This window comes from Primulina eburnea, chromosome 8 (assembly GCF_022965805.1).
Source record: "Primulina eburnea isolate SZY01 chromosome 8, ASM2296580v1, whole genome shotgun sequence".
In the NCBI taxonomy this organism is placed as follows: Eukaryota; Viridiplantae; Streptophyta; class Magnoliopsida; order Lamiales; family Gesneriaceae; genus Primulina; species Primulina eburnea.
This window is the reverse complement of record NC_133108.1, coordinates 7,977,998-8,002,987: the sequence shown is the minus strand read 5'-3', so window position 1 is coordinate 8,002,987 and position 24,990 is coordinate 7,977,998. Positions and strand designations below refer to the sequence as shown.

The 24,990-nt window shown below is 36.1% G+C and overlaps 3 protein-coding genes across 3 annotated transcripts; all 3 read left to right on the top strand.

Annotated features, from left to right (window-relative positions):
* The first annotated feature begins 3,757 nt into the window (after positions 1-3,757).
* Positions 3,758-5,593, top strand: LOC140838806 (uncharacterized). Its single transcript, XM_073205371.1, has 2 exons — positions 3,758-4,710; positions 4,805-5,593. The coding sequence occupies exons 1-2, from the start codon at positions 4,092-4,094 to the stop codon at positions 5,440-5,442; spliced, it is 1,257 nt and encodes a 418-aa protein (XP_073061472.1). The 5' UTR covers positions 3,758-4,091; the 3' UTR covers positions 5,443-5,593.
* A 5,627-nt stretch (positions 5,594-11,220) lies between these two features.
* On the top strand, positions 11,221-13,377 carry LOC140838805 (uncharacterized). Its single transcript, XM_073205370.1, has 4 exons — positions 11,221-11,307; positions 11,674-11,834; positions 11,922-12,032; positions 12,256-13,377. Exons 1-4 carry the CDS (start codon positions 11,304-11,306, stop codon positions 12,847-12,849), a joined length of 870 nt encoding a protein of 289 aa, XP_073061471.1. The 5' UTR covers positions 11,221-11,303; the 3' UTR covers positions 12,850-13,377.
* A 10,766-nt stretch (positions 13,378-24,143) lies between these two features.
* Positions 24,144-24,665, top strand: LOC140838963 (uncharacterized). The gene has a single exon (XM_073205593.1). The coding sequence runs from the start codon at positions 24,144-24,146 to the stop codon at positions 24,663-24,665; it is 522 nt and encodes a 173-aa protein (XP_073061694.1).
* The last annotated feature ends 325 nt before the right edge of the window (positions 24,666-24,990 follow it).

Here is a 24,990-nt window from a genome sequence, read left to right as displayed (position 1 = left end):
AAATCAGGAAAGAAATATGTGATTGAAAAATTACCAATGCTCCCTACTGGATTGCATTATACACATATAAGTCCCATTGAATCAAACATGGTAGTTGATAATTCTTCGATATTAACCAATTGGCATGATCGATTGGGACATCCTGGTTCAACAATGATGCGAAGAATTATAGAAATTACACATGGTCATCCGTTGAAAGACCAGAAGATCTTTCAGAATAATAAGTTTCAATGTAAAGCTTGTTCTCTCGGAAAACTTATTATAAGACCATCACCAGGCAAAATCCAAACTGAATCACCAATGTTTCTTGAACGTATTCAGGGTGATATTTGTGGACCAATCCATCCACCATGTGGTCCATTCAGATACTTTATGGTATTGATTGATGCCTCCAGCAGATGGTCACATGTATGTTTATTGTCAACTCGAAATGTTGCATTTGCAAGATTACTTGCTCAAATAATAAAATTGAGGAATCAATTTCCCGATTATACAATCAAGAAAATTAGACTTGATAATGCTGGTGAATTTACTTCCCAGACTTTCAATGATTATTGTATGTCTATGGGAATCATTGTTGAGCATCCTGTTGCTCATGTACATACACAGAATGGATTGGCTGAATCATTGATTAAACGTCTGCAAATGATTGCTAGACCAATGATTATGAAAACAAAACTCCCTATTTCTATATGGGGACATGCAATTTTACATGCCGCTGCATTAATTCGCATCAGACCAAGTGCATATCATAAATACTCCCCATTACAGCTTGCATTTGGTCAAGAACCAGACATTTCTCATCTGAGAATTTTTGGATGTATGGTGTATGTGCCTATTGCACCACCGCAACGAAAGAAAATGGGACCTCAAAGAAAGGTTGGAATTTATATCGGTTATGATAGTCCATCAATCATTCGATATCTTGAACCTCAGACAGGAGACGTGTTCACAGCACGTTTTGCTGATTGTCATTTTAATGAGGAAATCTTCCCAATGTTAGGGGGAGAACAGAAACATACCGAAAAGGAAATTTCGTGGTATGTATCATCATTGTTACATATGGATCCAAGAACAAAACAATGTGAAAAAGATGTACAGCAAATTGTGCACTTGCAAAGAATAGCAAATCAAATACCAGATGCATTTGCAGACACAAAAGGGGTAACTAAATCATATATACATGCTGCAAATGCCCCTGCTCGAATTGAAATTCCAAAGAAACAAATGGAAGATACTCATGATGTCATTAAACGCCTGAAGCGTGGAAGGCCAGTCGGTTCCAAGGATAAAAATCCTCGAAAAAGAAAATTCATAGAGAAACACGATGATCACAAAATAAAGAATGATGTTTCTGAAGAAACACATGATGATCACAAAATAGAGAATGGTGTTCCTGAAGAAACACATGATGATGAAAATGTTCTGTCAGAACCACAAACTGACGAGAATCATGAAATCTCTATCAATTACATTAATACTGGAAAAATATGGAACCGAAAAGATATAGATGAAATTGATGATATATTTTCTTATAATGTGGCAATCGACATCATAAATGATAACGAAGATCATGAACCAAAATCTTTTGGTGAATGTAAAAATCGGCAGGATTGGATAAAATGGAAAGATGCCATCCAGGTTGAATTAGATTCGCTAAATAAACGTAATGTTTTTGGACCTATAGTCCTTACACCTGAAGGTGTAAAACCTGTTGGATACAAATGGGTTTTTATTCGAAAGCGAAATGAGAAAAATGAAATAGTAAGATTTAAAGCTCGACTTGTTGCACAAGGTTTTTCTCAAAGGCCTGGAATTGATTATGAAGAAACGTATTCTCCTGTGATGGATGCAATTACGTTTCGGTATTTGATTAGCTTGGCGGTATCTGAAAATTTAGAAATGCGTCTTATGGATGTTGTTACAGCTTACTTATATGGATCACTTGATAGTAATATATATATGAAAATCCCTGAAGGATTTAAGATGCCTGAAGCACAAAGTTCAAAACCCAGAGAATGTTATTCTGTGAAATTACAAAGATCGTTATATGGGTTAAAGCAATCAGGTCGAATGTGGTATAATCGACTAAGTGATCATTTGATGAAAAAGGGATATGTAAACAATTCAATATGACCTTGTGTTTTCATTAAGAAAACAACATCCGGATGCGTAATTATTGCTGTATATGTTGACGATTTAAACATCATTGGAACGAGTAAGGAAATTCAAGAAGTTGTGTCATACTTGAAGGAAGAATTTGAAATGAAGGATCTTGGAAAAACCAAGTATTGTCTGGGTTTGCAAATCGAACAAAAAGAATGTGGAATGTTTGTTCACCAGACAAATTATACAGAAAAGATTCTTAAACGTTTTAATATGGATAAAGCAAATCCTTTAAGTACTCCAATGGTTGTTAGATCATTAAACATAGAAAAAGATCCATTCCGTCCATGTGAAGATGATGAATATATTCTTGGTCCAGAAGTACCATATCTAAGTGCCATCGGTGCCCTTATGTACCTTACAAATTGTACAAGGCCTGATATATCTTTTGCCGTGAATCTGTTGGCAAGATTTAGCACATATCCAACAAAGAGACACTGGAACGGAATTAAACATATATTCCGTTATCTACGAGGAACGACAGACTTGGGACTTTTGTATTCAAAAGATGCTAATCCAAGTATAATTGGTTATGCTGATGCTGGATACTTATCTGATCCACACAAGGCACGTTCCCAAACTGGATATGTATTTACTCGTGGAGGCACTGCAATTTCTTGGCGTTCACAGAAACAAACACTAGTAACAACTTCATCAAATCATGCCGAGATTATTGCACTACATGAAGCAAGCCGTGAATGTGTGTGGTTAAAATCAATGACCCAACATATCCAAATTTCATGCGGATTATCATTCGACGAGAAACCTGTAATACTATATGAAGATAATGCTGCATGTGTTGCTCAAATGAAAGAAGGATACATAAAAAGCGACAGAACTAAACATATTCCTCCTAAGTTCTTCGCATTCACCAAGGAGCTTGAGAAGAATAAATGTATTGATGTTCGTCACATTCGATCAAGTGAAAACTCATCAGATCTCTTCACAAAGGCACTTCCTACGTCAATATTCAGAAAGCACATATATAATATTGGGATGCGCAATCTACGAAATTTGTGAAGAACTGTTCATGTCAACATCAGGGGGAGTTTACGTGACTGCACTCTTTTTCCCTTACTATGGTTTTTATCCCAATGGGTTTTTCCAAGTAAGGTTTTTAACGAGGCAGTATAAAAACACGTAATGAAGACAATCATTATGATCATCATCACAAGGGGGAGTGTTGAAAATATAATATTAAAATATGTATGTTGAATGTTGAATGTTGAAAATTAGGTAAAATTAGGTGTTGAATATTGAAAATTAGTGTGTGATGATGTATGTAATGAGGTAATTTATTTTGGAATATTTGTATATGAAACTCTATAAATAGAGCACTCATTTGTGAATGAAATAACAATTGAGTTGAGAGAAAAATATTATAAAGTGTGTAGTTTGATAATTTTGAGAGTTTGAGATTTTTACTTTTTACCGTAAATTTTTACTTTTTCACAACATGATGTAAATATTTTGAACGTAATGTTCTGTAGAACAAATTAAAGTGAATTATTGTTATGTAAATATGAGTAATTAATTTAATCGTCTTCTCCTGTAAAAGAGAATTAACATGATCATAATTATACGAGGAATTTCTCCCTGATCAGTGATCAATGAGGGGAATTGATTGATTTTGCGTGTTGCAGAATTTAAATTTACGACTTACGAAATTGCCAAACTCCTAGATTAACTGCGTTTAAGGCAATGGCTGGTCCTAAAAAGGCAACAAGAGCAGGCCACATTCCAACGCAAGAAAACAGAAATATGGAGAAAGTTTCGATCTTGATTGTGTATTTTTCCATTCTTATTATCAAGATTTCATCATCTTCTATATATATCTGATAGAAGAAAAGGGTAAAATTAAATTAGCTATGAAGATGAATCTTTTCGGTGTTTGAGAAAGCTAGAAGGGAGAGAAGGTGAGGAAGATGCCAGCGGTTTGGTTTGCGCTGAAAAGATCTCTCCAATGTAAATCAGAGCCAGGATCTGTTCATGATCGCAAAGGGGATGGAAATAAAACTCTGCCCAACATTTCAACGAAGAAAAAAGGAGGCGGGAGATCTGGTTGTTCTAAATCTATTGCCAATCTGAAAGATGTTGTGATTCACGGAAGCAAGAGGCACACGGAGAAGCAGCCGATTTGCAGTCCAAGATCCATCGGAAGCAGTGAACTCATGTATCCGATCACCCATGAGGTTATGCTTGATAATTCAACTTGTGAACTCAAGCTTAGAACTTTTCCAAACAGCGGTGGCCGCTGTGTTGGTGATGGCGATGTATCGGACTATGTGGGCATGCTTAAGCCGGTGACTCCTGGTGCTGGACGGCTGCAAGTCGGGCGAGTGAAGAATTCAGGCATCTTGGGTAGTCCGATTAGAAGGACGGCAAGTAGCGTTTCATTGCGGAGCTCTGGATTCGGAGTAATACCGACAAGGCACAGGTCTTCTTCCGGAGCAGATTTGCATGGGGGTTTATTCTGCCATAAATGTGGAGAACAATTTGGGAAGTGGGAAGCAGTTGAAGAGCATCATCTCTCTGAACACGCTAGTAAAATACACCTTCCGGATCTCTTACATCCTTTAATCTTGCTCGATTTTCCCTTTTAAATTGTCATTTTGCATGTTGCTTTGTTTCTGTTTAGTTACTGAGCTAATCGAAGGAGACTCCTCGAGAAGAATCGTTGAAATAATCTGCCGAGCAAGTTGCAGCAATACTGAATACAACAAGAACAATCGTGTTGCAATTGAGCGGATCCTGAAAGTCCACAACATGCAGAAGCTGGCACAATTCGAGGAATACCGGGAGTTAGTGATAATCAAAGCCAACAAGCTAGCGAAAAAGCACCCCCGTTGCCTGGCAGATGGAAACGAGCTTCTCCGATTCCACGGCACCACTGTTGGTTGCTCCCTCGGCCTGAGAGGCTCCTCGAGCCTCTGCACATCGAATAACTGCCACGTTTGTTGGATTTTGAGAAACGGGTTTTCTACTAAGGAAGAGCTTAGCAATGGTATTGGAGTTTTCACAGCTTCAACTAGCAGCAGGGCATTGGAATCGATTCAAGAATCCGATGAAAATGGATCAACGAGAAAGGCCCTGATTGTGTGCAGAGTTATAGCAGGCAGGGTGCACCGACCCCTGGAAAATTTCCAGGAATTAGTTGGTCAATCGGGATTCGATTCATTGGCGGGTAGAATCGGGCTCCATTCCAACATTGAAGAACTTTATTTGCTGAGCCCCAGGGCTCTTCTTCCCTGCTTTGTAGTTATTTACAAACCTTAGAAATTGAACTGTGGGATTCAAATTTAAGTTCATTTCTTTTGTCCTGTTTTCCATTTCGTGCCTGGAACTGGATTTCTTTTTTTCTTTCTTTTTTTGCGCCACTGAAAATTGATGTTCTTGCTGAAAATATTCTGCATCATTTGATTCAGCTGTTCGATTCTCTTTGGGGAAAAAAATAAAGAATTAGTGAAAAATAATGGACGATTAGAGAGGGAGATGGGAACGTTGCTTTTTGCTTTGAAATTAATGACTCGACATAGACAAAAAGTTAATTCGATGGTGACACGCACAGCATTGGGTCCTCAGGTTTTAACAAGCGCATGAAATAATTTATGGGGGAATTTCAGTATATTCTTTTTTTTTTCCCCTAAAATTTGAGCACAAAAAAATTTAGACTTTATTTTTATCGTCCATATTTGAACTTGAATATAGGATCAAATCGGATTGGCTTAAATGGATTGGCATTTTCAATTGATAAATAGTATTATGGAACATGTGTTATGCGTGTAATATAACAAACAATGTTTTTATTATGTATTGTTTATATATTCTTTGTACGTGTATAATAATATATTAATATTATGTGTTGCTTATGAATAATATATTTTTATTTATCAAATAATTAGCTTGGTTATGATTTTTAATTTAATAATTATGGATACTGTAATGCCCAGAGTTCACACATCCACACAAATATTTGTACAGGTCAAGCAAAGTATCGATAACCCATATAATCAACATAAAGTCTAAAATTTATAAAGAATCATAACTTATTTATTAAAAAGAAACAATAAGTCAATCTCTCGATCATATCAATGAGTAAATGTCACGCCCCGAAACTCGGGTTTGACACCGGCGTCGCTCATCAATCACAAAATCGAAAAACGACCAGCCTCGTAGCACAGTATAAACCGAAACCAGTTTATTTCATAAATTCGCCAAAAATAATCATTGTCTTTACAACTGAATAAATTGAATAAATTGCGGAAGCGTTTACAATGAAAATAAACCTACTAAAATTCTTAAATCCTTGCAGCATAATTCTCGATGTTTAAATAATTTCACTATCCCCAAAATTGATCCGACTCTTCATGCTCAACTTGTTCATCTGATTTCTCTTCGGATTTATCTGGGAATGTGTAAGGGGTGAGTATTTGGGGAAATACTCAGCAAGTGGGGGCCGTTCGAGTACAATAAAAACAACATGCAATTTTCGAAATATACATACCATGCAAACATAATTCATACCATGTACGCATCATTAACCCGACACTGAGATTCATCTACTTTCAATGGTTTACTGATATCAGTCCCTAATTTTTACTCCTCTAAGGGGACGAGGCCGTATAGCGGTTATCTCCCCCACCGCGTAAGGGTACTTATGGTTGGGATTCCCACCCATATCAAGTTGAATTCTCACAGTGTCAAAAAATTTACATCATGCCAAAAACATCGTAACCAGAAGAGTGTAGAAGAAGAATCGTACTCGCCCGAATTTTTCAAAAACGAAAATACATGCATAACAAATTTTAATCTTTAAAACAAGCCCACTTACCTCAAACTTCTTGAAGAAAAACGTGAAAACTCCGGTGGCTGGACTGCGGCAGCGCTTCGCTGTGCTCGAAAAATCCTAAGAACTAGAGGGGGAAATTCTCGAAAATAAGAGAGTAAAAATGGTGTGATTTTCGAGACACTGAGCCCTCCTATTTATAGGGGTTGGCTGCTATCCTGATTGTGTACCAAATCGCGTTTGATTCTGAATCAAATCTTTATCTAAAATCGTGATCAAATCTACATTTATTCTCTATCCTAAATTTCGAAATATATATATATATCCCAAGGTAATTTTCGAAATTATGCCTTGCTCAGTGTGTAAAATTTCGACTTTGTGTCTAATTCCCAATATTCGGTAGATTTTTGACTTCCTAAAATAATAAAAATTATATTTCTTAAATCCCATAAATTTGCTTACTTAAATCCAAAATTATTGGTATTTTTCCACAAATAAGATTTTGATTATTTTTCCTAAAATCCTGGTAATTGAACTTTTTTTCCCAGTCTGTATTTATCGCGTAGACTTTTCCTTTTATCTATGATTTTCGAAAATCCCTAATATTCCCTCCAATATTTCGAAAATCTCCTGGTGGAAATCCTCAAGATTTGATTGGGTTATCTTCTTGCTTAAATCTTTATCCAGGTGTATCAAATCTTAGATCTATATCCGGTAAAATTCCGCATATCTCAAAATCTGAAAAATAATATACACGGTATTATTTAAATTCTTGAGAAAAATTTATTGTACACGGTAGAATTATCCAATCTAAAAATTACAACCACTATCACGATAAAATCGAGATCTCGGATTTTACAGTAAATAAATCAGTCTTTCAAAGGACTAGCCAAAATATTTAAAATTAAATAATTCACGAATCCTAAAAGAACTAAAATGAAAGAATTTAAGTCTCTAAACTCTACGGAACATCCTCTATGTCATCGTCATTTTCAATGATCTCTTCTATATATTTTATGTATTCGTCTTCCTCATTTAGATTATTACCTGAAAACAAAATTATTCAGTACACTCTCGTATTCAGCCACTAATTCGATCTCAAGGATAACAACAAAATCTTTCGCAAAAATAAATAATAAATGCACATGTAAAAAGGATGACAGAATGAGATAATAACAAAATGATAGAACCCAGATAAGAATTTCTATCATACAGCACTTTCACTATAGCGAAACAAGATGTGGCTCACATGCTTCCCCACATGTAGCACTTTGATCCGCAGGAACCAAGATGTGGCTTACATGACATACATATTATGCAAAATATCACCAAAACATAACCAAATACAGAATTCCAACTAATAAGGAATAATAAAGTATCGATAACAACAATATACATCCAAATTCATTATTGTGGAGCTTTTGTGAAATAATGTCGGACTAAAAGTGTACGCACATGATGTCTTTAGCTTAATTGTGAATACTAAATCAGGAATCTTGAGTAATAACAAAATCTATAAACAAAGTTATTTTGATTAGATAATCATGATTTTCCCACAATAATATCACGGTTAATTAATAGAAAACAAAATGACACTTTCAATTTGTTTTCTTATTATCATGATTGATCGTTATTAAACTTGACTATCTATAGTTTGCACCAAATCACACCAGTAACATTCAACCATCTCTTATTTTGACCGAGGGACCAAGACTTTTATTTAGGTATTGAGGCTTGCTAATTACATAAAAACAATTGCAAGTTTCCTACAAAACAGACTTTTATTTCAACTAAATTTACTAACCAATTCAGTCACAACTCATAATTCCAGAATATGCAATTTAAATATATTCTCTTTAACCATACACATATAAAGAAAATCATAAATTTAATGACTTTACTAAACTAATATTAATCCAATTTCGAAGTCACTAATGAGTTGTTAACGAACTGTATTCTACGACAAACCCAAATTCTATTCAATCCACCCATCAATCTCATTTCCAAATCAATATAATATATTAAAGTTTCCTTGATAAAGAAGAAGAACAACTAACAATATTACGCCAAAATACAAACTACCCTTGAATTAGAAGTGCGCACAACCTAGGCATTAGGAGTCAGTCAATTTGTTGGGTGAAGAAGCCCCCCCTTTTTTTTGAACGACGCTGATGAGATTTTTCTTTTTTTGGGTAGGGTTCTCTTTCTCTTTTTTATTATTTTATAAATATATGTGTGTCTATGTTATGCAAGATAATGGGTCAACAACAAATTATTTTTTATTTTGTAAGCCCATTAATTAGTTAGATTCTTATATACATATATTTACGAAATTTAAATGGCTAGGGTTCGGGGTGTTACAGATACATATATGATTCTCCAGATAAATGGCGGGCTTCACTATGCTCGGGATGTTTTTAATGATAAGAGAAATCACCTAATTTCTCATGTATGAATGCAAATATTCCTCATATCTTTCAGCCAAATTTTACAAAAATATTGCCAACTCTTTTTGACTAAATGACATTCACGCATCATTAAATGCATTAATTTTGTCGACATTTCTTTCACTTAGAGATTTGATTGAAAATCAAACACATCTCCACACATCCTTTTAATCTTACCTTTACCTACTTCTTATGTTTCTGTTAGGCCGCTTGAGGATCTACACTACTTAAACTTGTTAATGTTCACTGCTTGATCAGAATATCAGTTATGTTATCTTTTGTATGGATCTTTTGCATATTCACACTTCATTTCTCTACTACTTCTCGAACAAAGTGAAATTAGACTTCAATGTGTTTACTCCTGGAATGAAAGGCTGGATCCGTTGCGATGTGCAAGGCACTTTCACTGTCGCAAAACAAATTAACATTCTCTTGTTTGTGCCCAATCTCCTCCAATAACTTTTTAATCCATATTGCATCCTTACATGCTTGAGTAGATGTCATATCTTCTGCTTTCGTTGTAGATAACGCCACAAATGTTTGAATTTTTGAAACCCAGCTTACTGTTCCCTCTGCAAGTGTAAATACATAACCAATATTATATTTTCTCTTATCAGGATCTGCTGCATAATCTGAATCGACATAGCCCTTGAGTGTAAAATCTAATCCTCTATAACATATTGCAGCATTTGAGATACCCTTAATGTATCTAAGTATCCTCTTAACAATACTCAAATTCTCTCGTCCAATATTTGCTATATACCGACTAACTACTCCCACTACTTGAGCAATGTTCGGTTTATACAGATCATTGCGAACATCAAACCTCTCACTGCTGATGTATATAATACTCGAAACATCTTTATCCTCTCTGTTTCACTACTAGGACACTTTTTGGAGGATAACTTGAAGCTAACAGGAAGATGGGGCAAAATTAGCTTACTATCTTGCATGTAGAAGCGTTGCAAGACTTTCTTCAAATAAATTTTCTGGGAAAGCCAAAATTTTATGTTACTTCTGTCTCGGTGAACTTGCATCCCTATAATCTTGTTTATTGGTCCCAAGTCCGTTATATCAAATTCTCTAGCCAACGAGGCCTTCAATCCTTGGACATGATCTTTGTTGGGACCTGCTACCAATATATCGTCCACATACAATAACAAAATGATATAATAATTACCAGACCTCTTGAAATATGTACAAGGATCTGAACTCAGTCTGTTGTATGTATGCAACGCACTTTGTGCAAGTTGAGAAGAATTGGATCTCACCACTACAGAAACATGAGGAATCTGTATGCAATTCGTGTATCAGCATTTGGAATCTCACGTGTCTCGAGACACATGTAAATGGAATTAACATAATGAATATGCGACATTTCTCATGGAGGATATCATTTTGGCACCTATATAATGAGGTTTGCAGGTCTCAAATTTTGTAATTGGTTCTTACACACAAAACAACTGAAAGAATAAACTGAGGGAACCTGGTGTGCAGAAATATTTTCTATCAGTGAATCCACAGTTAAAAATATAATGTTGGAAGGTTATTTACTAATTCAGCTTTTATCTTTGTATGTTATTAGGAAGGAATTTGGTTTTGTTGTTTACTCTTTTTGAAAATATAGTTGGAACTATGTGTCGGCACAAGTTGGCAAACACATTAAATGAGGTGGAGACAAATTTATAAACACATTTTAAATTTGTCCAAATGGCCGAAATGAATTTTGCAGATGGAAGGAAAGTTCAGACGAAACGCGTTTTATACGCGGTTTCACACCTCGAAATTTACTATAATTAGGTGTTTCATTCCTTCATTTCAAATATCTCTTATTCGAGTTTTTTCTCTTGTGAGGTGTTTTGTTCTCCTGTATTAAGGGAGCGTCTGTTCTCTTTTGAAACACAATGAGTGAGTTATAGTGGAATTCTTTTAATCCTGTCCATAGTTTTACCCTAATAATTTTTAGGGGTTTTCCACGTAAATCTGAGTATCCAGTTTATTCTTTATTAACCTGAGCATGAAAAGTAGCAACTGAATAATTCTTCTGATTTCGCTGCTCCCTTTTGATAAATCGTGTTGAAATTTCATTGATATTATTAATTAATTGGATGCAAAAAAAATTGTTTGCTGCTTTTGCATTGGCCTCGCTTTGCAGAAGTCTCTCTAATTTGTTGATCGTGTTGCTTCTTCCATTCTCCTTGTTGATCGTGTTGCTTCTTCCATTTTCCGTTGTATTGCTAGAATCTGGAATTATAACATCACAATTCTGTGCAGCAATGCTTGTTTCTGGTGGGACTCATCTGGCTTCAGAATCTAAAACATGGAAGATTTTGAGTTATAACGTTTGGTTTCGTGAAGATCTTGAGATGCACGAGAGGATGAAAGCGCTGGGCAACCTTATTGAACTGCACTCACCGGATATTATATGTTTTCAGGTTTTCTTTCCTTAATAATTATTTTGATTTCCTAAAATCCCATTATTTTTCATGTTTGTCACCGGTTGTGCCTAAGTACTTCTACAGGAGGTTACCCCCAGTTTCTATGAAATTTTCCAGCAATCGAGTTGGTGGAAGAAGTACCAGTGCTCAATTTCAAATGGCATGGAGTTTCCAGGACCATATTTCTGCATGCAGGTGATCCAAAGAAGAAATTATTAAATAATGTATAGGCAGGGAACTCTGCTTTGATTTTTGATGATGTTTCATGTTTATATAGTCATTAATTCTCAATTGCCAAATTATTTTGTGTTGCTCGCGCGTTTGATCCATATCACCGGGAACCATTTGGACTAAAAATTTCAGTTTTCCGCTCATCACACTCTCAATTGAGGCACTTACAGTGATAAATCTTTTGCAGTTATGTAAACTGACTGTTAAATCCTATAGCTGCAAACCATTCCGAAACTCCATCATGGGGCGGGAACTTTGTCCTGCGAAGGTTGAAGTGCTGCCAGATGTAGCACTGGTTGTTGCTACAACCCACTTAGAAAGCCCTTGCCCAAGCCCGCCAAAATGGGATCAGATGTTCAGCAAAGAACGTGTCGATCAAGCCAAGGAAGCTGTTAAATTTCTTGATGAAAATCTAAACGTAATCTTTTGTGGGGACATGAACTGGGATGATAAATTGGATGGTGGTTTCCCTTTATCTGATGACTGGATAGATGCCTGGACAGAGCTACGGCCTGGAGAAATTGGATGGACATACGACACAAAATCAAACAAGATGTTGAGTGGTAACAGAACTCTGCAAAAACGGTTGGATCGTTTTGTTTGTAAGTTGAAAGATTTCAAGGTTAAGGAAATTGAAATGATAGGGATGGATGCTATTGAAGGTCTGTCGCATATCAAGGAAAAGAGAGTGAAAGGGCAGGTCACTAAGTTGGTGCTTCCTGTTTTACCCAGTGATCACTATGGACTTCTGTTAACAATATGTCACAACATATCTCAGTGATCCAACTAAGAACTTGGTGCTCCATCAGAATCGATGTCAAGACTTCTTTTGTGCCTTTTTACGTTCTCTCTTATTGCTTCTGTGCTTGCTGCAAAATATTGTGCCTAGAACTGAACCAATGAAGGGCTGTTTGAACTTCTGTGAGCATTTTGTTGACTGTTTTCTGCAGTCCTCCTTCAAGGGAATGAAGTGATTGTTTATAAAATATTATTTTTCTGAAACTGAGGGCCCGTACAGATTCATCAGTACTAGTTTCAGTGTTTTAAATTTGCTGGTGGTGAATTGTTCAACGATCTGAATAGCTAGTAAAAAAATTAAGCCTACAACAGCTTGCTTCTTTTTTAACTTTGACAAATCATCCAAGTGACCAAGTGTTTGAGCGGTTAAGCACTGCCGACTGCGTACAGATAATGGAAAGAGAACAAAAAAATCGATACTTGCACTCGGGGTCTCATATGAAATTAATCCTTTTTTTCTTGTTTGATGTACATTTTCAGTTCTTTCTATTAACTCTGTTGTGTTGGTGGAGCTTCCAGCCTTATATAGTCATAAAGAATTCCACAAATGCATCTCCATCCCTCGCTTGGTTAAGAGATATGCAGCTATCACCTTCAATTAAAAGAGGCACGGAAATATCAACACCATAAAGCTGATAGAGCCCATGAATTCCTTGTCTGCAAACTGCATTATCTGCTCCTAATTCAGCAACTGCAATACAAGCTGTTTGCCATTCATTTGGTTAGCATGCACATGCAAACACCAGTTTTGATCGCCTGAGTTTAAGTGGGGTGTATTCAATTCAGAGTTTTGATAACTTTTAATAACTTTTTTAAATGATAGACTTTTATGGATTTGATAAATTTTTATTGACTTTTATGTTATAAACAGATTTATGTGGATTTATGTAGACTTTTTTGCAAGATTTTTATAGACTTTTGTTGATTTTTTTTTTATAGAATTTTATAAATTTTGTACTTAACTATAACATGTGATAACATGTGATTTTTTTATTAATTTCTTTGAACTAATAATTAATTGACATATATAACATATTCAATTTGAAATTATTTTTAATATTTATATTAATAAATAAATTTACTTATTTAAAAGTTAAATCGTTTAATCCTTACATGTATATATATGTGGGTTTATATGCATGTTTGTAAATTTTTTAAAATACATCAATTGATTAACATGTAATCTTATTTTTAAATTTCAAAAAATTTCCCACATTGAATACACCCGCTTAAGTAAATTTGATTACCGTTATATGCAGTCTTCTTTTAAAAAATAACAATAATAACGGCTGCTAGCTCTAGGGATAGCAAGACCTCTATTTTCAATACGCTAGGAACAATATGTTTTTTTTTAAAAAAATATACCAAGGTCATTTTGCTAACTATTTTCATATTAATATCTCATATTTGATATATACATATACATATATATATATATATATTTATTTATTTATTTATTAACTTATTATATTAAGTTCAAGCTCACATCAACTTTAATTTCTGGATCCGTCCCTGTCTCTTGTACTAACAACTCGGCACCTGTTTGAGACCGCACATAGATTTTTTCAACATACAAACCAAGTTCTCTTTGTCTTTTTTCACAAAACTTTCTGGCTGAAGTATATAGATTTTTTCTTTAAGATCTCCATAAAGAAACGCAACATATAGATTTGTTCTAGATGTAGGTGAAATGCAACATATAATGCAACACTACTCTGACCGTTGTAAGCTAAAGCAAAGGAGAAAATATTTCGTTGAATTCAATGTCTTCTTTCTGAATATATTTTTTTACCACCAATCTAGCATTATATCGCTCCACTTGGTTATCACCATCACGCTTGATCTTGTAGACTCATATATTACTAATGGCTTTTCTCCTTCTTGGTAATATAACAAGATCCCAAATTTTATTCTTGTATAATGCCTCCAATTCTTCATGTATTGCTGTCATTCATAGGGATACATCTGAGCTTTGAGTAGACTCATGGAAACTTGATGGCTCACCATCCTCTGTTATAGACAATATGCAATATTGGTTTCAGTGACATAGTCTGAAAGCCAACCCAGTGGTCTTCTGTCTCGAGTTGAATGCCTTATATTGGAAATCTCAAATTCAACATGTTCTTCTTCCTTGTGCTCGGGTAGTGCTTCACAAGAAATTTGATCTTCGTATATCTTATTTTCCACATGAAATATAGTATTTTCTTAATTCAACATGTCTTTGTCTGTCTTTACTTTATCTTCCTCAAAGATAACATATTTGCTAATGACAAGCTTGTGGACAGTAGGATCCCACAACCGAAACTTCTTTACCCCATCAGCACAACACAAGAAGATATATTTTCTGGATTTTGAGTCCAATCTCGATCTTTCTTGATCATTGTACAAAACGTACACAGAACTCCAAATGTATGCAAATGAGAATAGTCAGTCGGCTTCCCAGTCCACATCTCCATCGGAGTCTTAATCGTCACTGAAGGAGAACGATTGATAATATAACAAAGCGGTTTTAACTGCTTCCGCCCAAAATGACTTTTCAAAACCCGAGGTCCTCAACATGGATCTTGTGATGTCCAACTAGGTCATGTTTATTCGCTCAGTCACTCCATTTTTTTAGGTGTGTAAGCCATCATAAACTATCTTTTGACGCCCTCATGTTGACAAAATCCATCAAATTGTCACTGGTATATTCTTCTCCATTTTCAATCCTCAAACACTTAATTTTTTTTTCAGAATCAAGTTCAACCCACGCTTTGAAATCTCTAAAGATCTAGAAAAAATCTTATTTTCTTCTTGATTGGATGCACCCAACATCTCCTAGAGAAATCATCAATGAACTAGACAAAGTATCTCGTTCTTCCTAGAGATACAATCGGTGCTTGCCAAACATCCGAATGAATCAACTCCAATATGCTTTTGATTTTGGCATTGGAAGTGTCAAACTTGAAATCTGTGTTATTTAATGGCAACACAATGCTCACATAAAGGTAGTGACACTTTTGTAAGTCCGTGCAGCAGCTTTCGTTCTGAGAGAATTTTCAACGCTCGTTCTGACATATGTCCGAGCTTTCTATGTCATTACATTGTTAATTTTTCTCCTAAACCAATTGATGCAACAACTAGTTCCGTCTTTTTGTGTGTTTCTCCCAAAATTACATATAGATTTGCAGCAATTTTTTCTGCCTTCATTACCACAAGCGTACTCTTTACAATTTTCTTGATCTCGTTCTCGATACAGGTTTTGCACCCGATATCATCCAATTACCCCAAGGACAAGAGTTTTTTTTTCTAGTCCATTCACATGTCGCACCTCATGTATGTTGTGAATGGTGTCATCAAATGTTTTTATTTTGATAGCACCGAATCCAATGATTTCCCATGCATGATCATTTTTTATGAATACAGATCCTCCTGATACTAGTTAATAATGATCAAATCATTCTCACTCATACGACATGTGTCATGTTGCTCCTGAATCCAAAATCCACGTGTCACAAAATTTGTGACTGTCTTTTTCAACTGTTGCTGCTTCGCTGAATAATTTTTCAACACCGCCTGAATTACTGGTCACATTTCCATGAGAACGTTTCTCGATACTCGTACACTCTTGTTAGAGTAGGTGCCCGTCGAGCCAAGTGTTGGCCGAGTGTTCACAATGAAACTCTATGTATAAGCAATCTTTATTTTAATAATATTTGAAATTATTGTTTTGGCAAATCTTTATCTATATACCCATGCTAGTTGCATAGATAAAGACCTTGAATATACAAATAGTAGAAAGAATATGAGATGCTCATATGATGAGTATCATGAAACTCATATTTGGAATACTGTATATTCTAAACAGTTCCTAGTCGATTCAGCCGCCGCTAAGAAGGATATAGGCCGCTTGAGTTCGAGACTAGTATCTGCGATGTGAGTACCATGTTTCATTGGTAGGGGACATTGTGATGTCCGAGCATGCAGATAGGTGCTCCTGATAGAGTGCACTGAACAACCCTCCATAAAAGGACTTTCCAAGTGGTTCTCACTTATCGAGTGGAAACGTCCTAGTTTATGGTTGTACACCATTAGTCCTTATGACCCGGGACAACATTGAGACTCTATGTGCTAGAATTACACTTTGACTTGTTTACCGACTCTCATGGGGTCATCAGGTGGCAAGGTTGGGTGTTCTGTCGAAACACATAGGAGTCGATGCATTGTAGTCGGGGATTCACCGCTTACCTACCGGTATGGATATCCTATGTGTTTTCATGTATATGTAGTTTGAAATCTCTGATCAGAGTATGGTGGTAATTATGAAAGGGGTTTCATAGATTACACCATCGATGCAACTACGACATGACACACAGTATCGATTCATTGACAACTCTCGATAAACCAATGGTTGTCGAATCGGTCGGGATATATGAGTTGAAGGGACCGTACTGTACGCTAACCATAATTGAATGGTTCTTGCAGGCACTATCATTTGATACCTAGGGAATCATGTAAGCGATGCTGCTAGGCGTTTAACATGATTGGTTGGGTACTATCAGACTTGAGTTTTGACGTTCTTGTTATCAAGGAGTTGATAAGTAAGAATGGAGCAATTGGGGTATGCTCATATAAGGACATGTTTAGTCCGAATCACATAGAGATGTGAACCCACGGCTAGTTGTATCAGTGAACCATTGAGGGCCACACAAGTACTAGCTTTCTAGATCCCGTTGAGAAGTAAAAATAGTTCAATGTGTTGAACGGCTTATAAAGGAGTTTATAAGCGTAAGGAAAATTGGAAGTATGACTTCTATAAAGGAGAAATTAGTTCAATGTGTTGAACGGCTTATAAATGAGTTTATAAGCATAAAGGAAAAATAGAAGTATGACTTCTATGAGAGAAATGTAAATTTAATTTATGGGATAGGATCGATTATGGGGGGTAATCGATGAGCTACAATAGCTCGGTTCTTGAAATATTGAACACCGATGAATTAAATCGAGTTTGGTATTCAAACCAAGCGGAAAATACTCGAAATAATCCTTCGTAGAAACCGAATAAATAATTTGTAAACCATTTAAAATATATGCACGTTGAATGAGTTAAAATATTCAGTTGAAGCATTTTATCAAACACTTGGTGTACAATATTTTGGTATTTGAAGAACACATAAAATGCTTCAACAATGCATCTTTAAAACTATGAAATGATAAGTAAATGCAATAAAGAAATAGACACAAATTTGTTTATAGATGTTCGGAGATTTCAAACACTCCTACGTCACTCCTTCTTCTCCTTGGGAAGGATCCACTAGAAGACTTTGATTTATACAACACCTTGTACAAACCCATTCAGCTAGGACTTACCCACTGCCTAAACTGAACTCCTAGCACTCACGATTGTAGGCAGCACCTCACAATCAGCATATTGTTTAATGTCTCATATGCAAAGACTACATACACAAGTTTTACGTCTTTGTGCAAGACTCACTCAACTAATCTTGTAAACTTCAACTCTCTTGTATATGTGTGAGTGATTGTGTGTGAGGAATTCATCCTTTACAGTGTACATCTCAAGTGTATCCTCACACAAGGGCTTGTGATCTCAACTAGCTGATTTCTTCATGCTAACTGCCCATACTTTGAATCCTCTTCCAAAGCTCTTGTTTGATCTTCAAGATGTTGTATTTATAAGCCCCAACAATGATATATACGTTAGACACAAGAATATGACCGTTGGAAAGTTTCTGTACTGTTTCGGGAAGTGCAACGGTCAAATTCAGCTTACTGGGCATTTTTCCGACTGGTCAACTCTGGTCAACTCAACTGGTCTTTCAGTTAGTCTGGTTCAGTTGGTCAGTTCAGCTGGTTCAGTTCAGTTTCAGCAGGTCAGTTCAGTTTCAGCAGGTATGCTAAAATCAGCCCAGCTGATTTCAGTTTGTGCAGAACCAGTAGCTTCATCGCCATTTATCGGCATCTTAAGCTTCGATTCAGACTTTGACGTCTGTTAATGATTTGTAGATCTTTGTCTTGTCTTTCCAACGCATACTGAATCGCTTCGTTTCGATAACTGAGCTGAGAGATATGACCAAAATACCGCAGCTGCTCAAACCCAACTGATTGCTGTTTTCGTGTGATCAGTTCGGTAGTTCAGCGATCAGTTAGGCCATGATAGCATCCGATTTTGCCCAACTGACGTGAAATACAACTTGTTCGAAATTGAGTTTTCTAATCAGTCCAATTGGCGGATTGTCGTTTGGATCATCCAGCTGAGAGATATCTTCAAAATACAGAAGCTCGCCAGAAATTCAGTTTGTGCAGAATTCAGTTTCGGTTTGCTTCTTGTGTTTGCAACTTCACACTTGAGTAAATATGTTAGAAACACAATAACAAGTTTTGTTAACATCAAAATCAAGATTACGAACTTGAAAAGTTCCAACAATCTCCCCCTTTTTGATGATCACAAAACTTTAATAAACAATCAACTCAACTAACATATTTCTCCCCCTTTTTGTGTGAATCAAAAAGTCACATTTTCAAAATATTTTGTGCACAAAATTTTCTCCCCCTCAATATTTAAAAATAACATACTCATTAAAACTATAATGAGTTCTCCCCCTATATTTTTGAAATTTTGAAAATTATAAAAGAAGAGGGATAACTAACCAATTTTCTCCATGGCTCATTTTCTGCCGCAGCACATATGCTCTGTCTTCAAAGATTAAACTGCATTTTCTCAAGCATAAATAGGCTGAAAATTTTATACCGCTGTAAACCTCTACAAGTCTAGTTTGCAATGCAAAAAACGGTTTGTCATTTGGACACCCGAGCAAGGAGATATGTCAGTTTTCCCATGGTCGCTACATGCTGCGCGAAAATTCAGTTTTGCATATATATGTGTAAAAAATCTGAAATAATGAATTTTAAACATCAAAATCAGTTTCAATGTTCTTTCAAGAACAACCCGCTCTGATACCAATTGATAGGATCGATTATGGGGGGTAATCGATGAGCTACAATAGCTCGGTTCTTGAAATATTGAACACCGATGAATTAAATCGAGTTTGGTATTCAAACCAAGCGGAAAATACTCGAAATAATCCTTCGTAGAAACCGACTAAATAATTTGTAAACCATTTAAAATATATGCACGTTGAATGAGTTAAAATATTCAGTTGAAGCATTTTATCAAACACTTGGTGTACAATATTTTGGTATTTGAAGAACACATAAAATGCTTCAACAATGCATCTTTAAAACTATGAAATGATAAGTAAATGCAATAAAGAAATAGACACAAATTTGTTTATGGATGTTCGGAGATTTCAAACACTCCTACGTCACCCCTTCTTCCCCTTGGGAAGGATCCACTAGAAGACTTTGATTTATACAACACCTTGTACAAACCCATTCAGCTAGGACTTACCCACTGCCTAAACTGAACTCCTAGCACTCACGATTGTAGACAGCACCTCACAATCAGCATATTGTTTAATGTCTCATATGCAAAGACTACATACACAAGTTTTACGTCTTTGTGCAAGACTCACTCAACTAATCATGTAAACTTCAACTCTCTTGTATATGTGTGAGTGATTGTGTGTGAGGAATTCATCCTTTACAGTGTACATCTCAAGTGTATCCTCACACAAGGGCTTGTGATCTCAACTAGCTGATTTCTTCATGTTAACTGCCCATACTTTGAATCCTCTTCCAAAGCTCTTGTTTGATCTTCAAGATGTTGTATTTATAAGCCCCAACAATGATATATACGTTAGACACAAGAATATGACCGTTGGAAAGTTTCTGTACTGTTTCGGGAAGTAAAACGGTCAAATTCAGCTTACTGGGCATTTTTCCGACTGGTCAACTCTGGTCAACTCTGGTCAACTCAACTGGTCTTTCAGTTAGTCTGGTTCAGTTGGTCAGTTCAGCTGGTTCAGTTCAGTTTCAGCAGGTGTGCTGAAATCAGCCCAGCTGATTTCAGTTTGTGCAGAACCAGTAGCTTCATCGCCATTTATCAGCATCTTAAGCTTCGATTCAGACTTTGACTTCTATTAATGATTTGTAGATCTTTGTCTTGTCTTTCCAACGCATACTGAATCGCTTCGTTTCGATAACTGAGCTGAGAGATATGACCAAAATACCGCAGCTGCTCAAACCCAACTGATTGCTGTTTTCGTGTGATCAGTTCGGTAGTTCAGCGATCAGTGAGGCCATGATAACATCCGATTTTGCCCAACTGACGTGAAATACAACTTGTTCGAAATTGAGTTTTCTAATCCGTCCAATTGGCGGATTGTCGTTTGGATCATCCAGCTGAGAGATATCTTCAAAATACAGAAGCTCGCCAGAAATTCAGTTTGTGCAGAATTCAGTTTCGGTTTGCTTCTTGTGTTTGCAACTTCACACTTGAGTAAATATGTTAGAAACACAATAACAAGTTTTGTTAACATCAAAATCAAGATTGCGAACTTGAAAAGTTCCAACAGAAGTGTTCCTAAATTAAAAGTTGGCCAAACAAATAATGTATTTGAAAATTGTGATTTTCATAAACATTATTATGGACTAAATTAAATTAATTCAAGTATTGAACTAATTAAACACTAGTGGGCTTAGTAGAGTCCAAATAATTAAATTAATTCAAGTGTTGAATTAATTAAACAATATTGGGTCTTGTAGAGCCCAATTAAAAATAATTATTAGACTAGTGGGCTTGAGTAAAATCAAGCAATGGTTAAATGGTCTCAAATGTGTTTGGGACATTTAAATAAAAGTCTATGGGCTTTATAATTGTTACAAACCCAAATAGAAAGGCATGCAAGGGAGGTGAAAGGTTGGGAGACAACTTTTTGTATAACCAAAGCTTGGCATGCAACTTTTTTACTTTAACTTTTCCCACAACCAAAAAAAATGTCTCTCCTTCTCTCCTAGCATGAATAGTGGCCGAAAATACTATTCATCCTCTCCAATTTTTTTGTTCTTCAATTGTTGAAGGAACACTACACTTCTCAAAGAAAAATACTCTAATTTTTCTAGTGCAAAATTAGAGTGGTTCTAGCTAGTTGGTGGTGGGCCTAATTTGAAGGAAAGATTCAAGAACAAGGAGAGCTTGTAGATAGTTTCTACCATTGAAGAGCTAAGGTGTTTACACCTTAGTTGGAGCCATACATCAATCCTTGTGATTGATAGGTACATTTCTTAACACACTATGAATGTCATTTTGTGTTTTATTGTATTTGCTACACACTTTCACTAGGTGGCCGAAATTTCTTGATGAAAATTAAAATTTTTAAACTTCCGTTGTGCTTCCGGTCACCGTAACCGATCCCCTTTCAACTCTTTCTTAAAATGACCTTTACCACCACTTTTAAAGCAGTAAATATTTTTCTTCTTACTTCACAACTTTGATATACCTCGTCTTTGGCTCTCACTGGAGTCACGATCTATAAATCTTCCTCTTATCATCGGTAAAGCCTAAGCCTGCTTCAAAGTTACTAACCTATCTTCCTTATTCTTGCGCCGACTTTATTATTCGAGAACTGCAGTTATTGTTGGTTAAGTTAATGATAAGTTGATCATATAAATCTGGTAGACTTTAAAGTAGAAGCTCTGTACGTTTATTTTCCTCAATTTTATGCCCTATAGACGTGAGTTGAGCAAATAAAGTATTTAATTTTTCGATCATCGTTGAGGATTCTTGATAAGTGTAATTTATTGTACTTTTATTACTTGTTTTTACTTAGAATTTTGTGATTCTTGAGCAGGTTTTATATGATTTGTTGTTTTTGTTGTTGTAGTTTGGAAGCTTAGAATGAGAGTTTGGAGTAGTAAAGTGTTGAATTGGAAAGTGCAAAAGATAAAAATTGCCGAAGCTCCAGCGCGCCCGCGCTAAAACAGACACCGCACCCGCGGTTATGAAGAAGAATTTCAGAAATTTCTGCCGAAGCTGTACCGCACCTGCGGTAACATTTCAAGCGCACTCGCGGTCTTCGTAGTTCGAAGATGAAAATTTACCCGAAACAGCAGCGCACCCGCGGTGCCATCTTTACCGCACCCGCGGTCTTTGAAAGACAAAGTCCGGAAATTCTGAAATTTGGTGTGCTGCGCATGGGAGTTGATGAATTTTGTGTTTTGCGTGCAAAGACTTGTCGAGGACTATAAAAGACTTCTATTATTTACTATCTAGGGTATTGGGGATCCCAGGGAAGATTAGTGGAGGCTAGAAGATTGAAGATCCAAGTACATCATTCTTAGGAAATCTCTTGCACACATTTGGACAGAAATATCTTGCACTCCAAACTCTTGTTCTAAGTTCTTCCTTCTTTATTTTTATTTGATATGTCTTGTTTAAGATTCATGTGTTGTTGTGTTGTTTGTATTATTATGAACTAATTCTTATTTCTAGAGGAAAGATGGAACAAGGCTAGAAACCATGTGTTGGGATTTTTGAATTATGCTATATAAGTTTTCCTTATTGTTCATTTGTATTTTTCCAATCTTAATGCTTTCATTTTACTGGCCATATCTTGAATGATTCTTATGTTTATAATTTATCACTTGGAAAATGAAATTTATAAACAAGAAAGGGAAAAATACATCGATGGTATTTATATAGTTCGGGAGGACATATATTGCTATTGAAGCCATTAAAAGAAATTATTGCTTATTGTGTTATTTAATTATAGATGTGTTGACGGTGTCGAAGCACACCAAATTCTTGAGCTATGTCATTCATCCGCATACGGTGGACATTTTGGAGCGACACGAACTGCAGTTAAGGTATTGCAATCAGGTTTTTTCTGGCCTACTTTGTTTAAGGATAGCTATACCTTAGTGAAATCATGTGATAGGTGCCAAAGGTTAGAAAAACATCTCTAGGCGTCACGAATTACCACTGACAAATATTTGGAAGTGGAACTTTTTGATGTCTGGGGCATAGATTTCATGGGACCCTTTCCCCCTTCTTTTGGTCAATCTTATATATTATTAGCTGTAGATTATGTTTCGAAATGGGTAGAAGCAATCGCCACCAATACTAATGATTCTTGTGTTGTAGTTAAGTTTGTACACAAGAACATCTTCACCAGATTTGGAACACCGAGAGCCATCATAAGTGACGAAGGTACGCATTTTCGCAATAAAATTTTCAACTCACTGTTGGCTAAATACAATGTGAAGCACAAAGTGGCACTATCATATCATCCTCAGTCGAATGGACAAGCTGAAGTATCAAACCGGGAAATTAAGCAAATACTGGAAAAGACTGTCAACACCAACCGGAGAGATTGGGCTATGAAGTTGGATGATGGGTTATGGGCTTATCGGACTGCATTCAAGACGCCTATTGGGATGTCTCCCTATAGGCTAGTGTTTGGGAAAGCATGTCATCTGCCGTTGGAGTTGGAGCATAGAGCATTTTGGGCTGTGAAGAAATTAAATTTTGATATGAAAGCTTCTGGTGACGTTAGAAAACTGCAGTTGAGCGAGATGGATGAATTCCGAAATGACGCATATGAGAATGCCAAGATCTACAAAGAGCAAACTAAGAAGTGGCATGACAAAATCATTGTAAGAAGGGAGCTCAAACCAGGACAACAAGTACTACTGTTTAACTCTCGTCTGAAGTTGTTCCCTGGTAAGCTAAAGTCGCATTGGTCATGGTCGTTTGTTGTGGAAACGGTGTCTCCTTATGGGGCTATCGAGTTAAAGTGCAGTGATGGGAGAACCTTCAAAGTCAATGGACAGCGGGTTAAGCCGTACTATGGGACTGAAGTAAGGAATATCGACACTGTCAAGCTGAGCGAACCAAACTGATCAGAAAAATGATAGTCGGGCTGAAGACGTTAAACCAAACGCTTATTGGGAGGCAACCCAAATTTTTGTTTCTCTATTGCATTTTGGTTTTGATTTTTTTTTTTTTTGTATCATGATTATTTTTGGTTGTGTACTTTTAGTATAGTGTGTGCTTGTATCTTCCCAAATCTAATGAATTCCAATTATTTTCTTTTCAGGACTAAAAATTGGAGAAGAAAAAAATTCCCGAAGGAATGCCGCACCTGCGGTACAATTTGGAACGCTCCTGCAGTGTTTAAGACAGAAAATGTAAATAATTTACCGAAGCTACACCGCACCCGCGGTA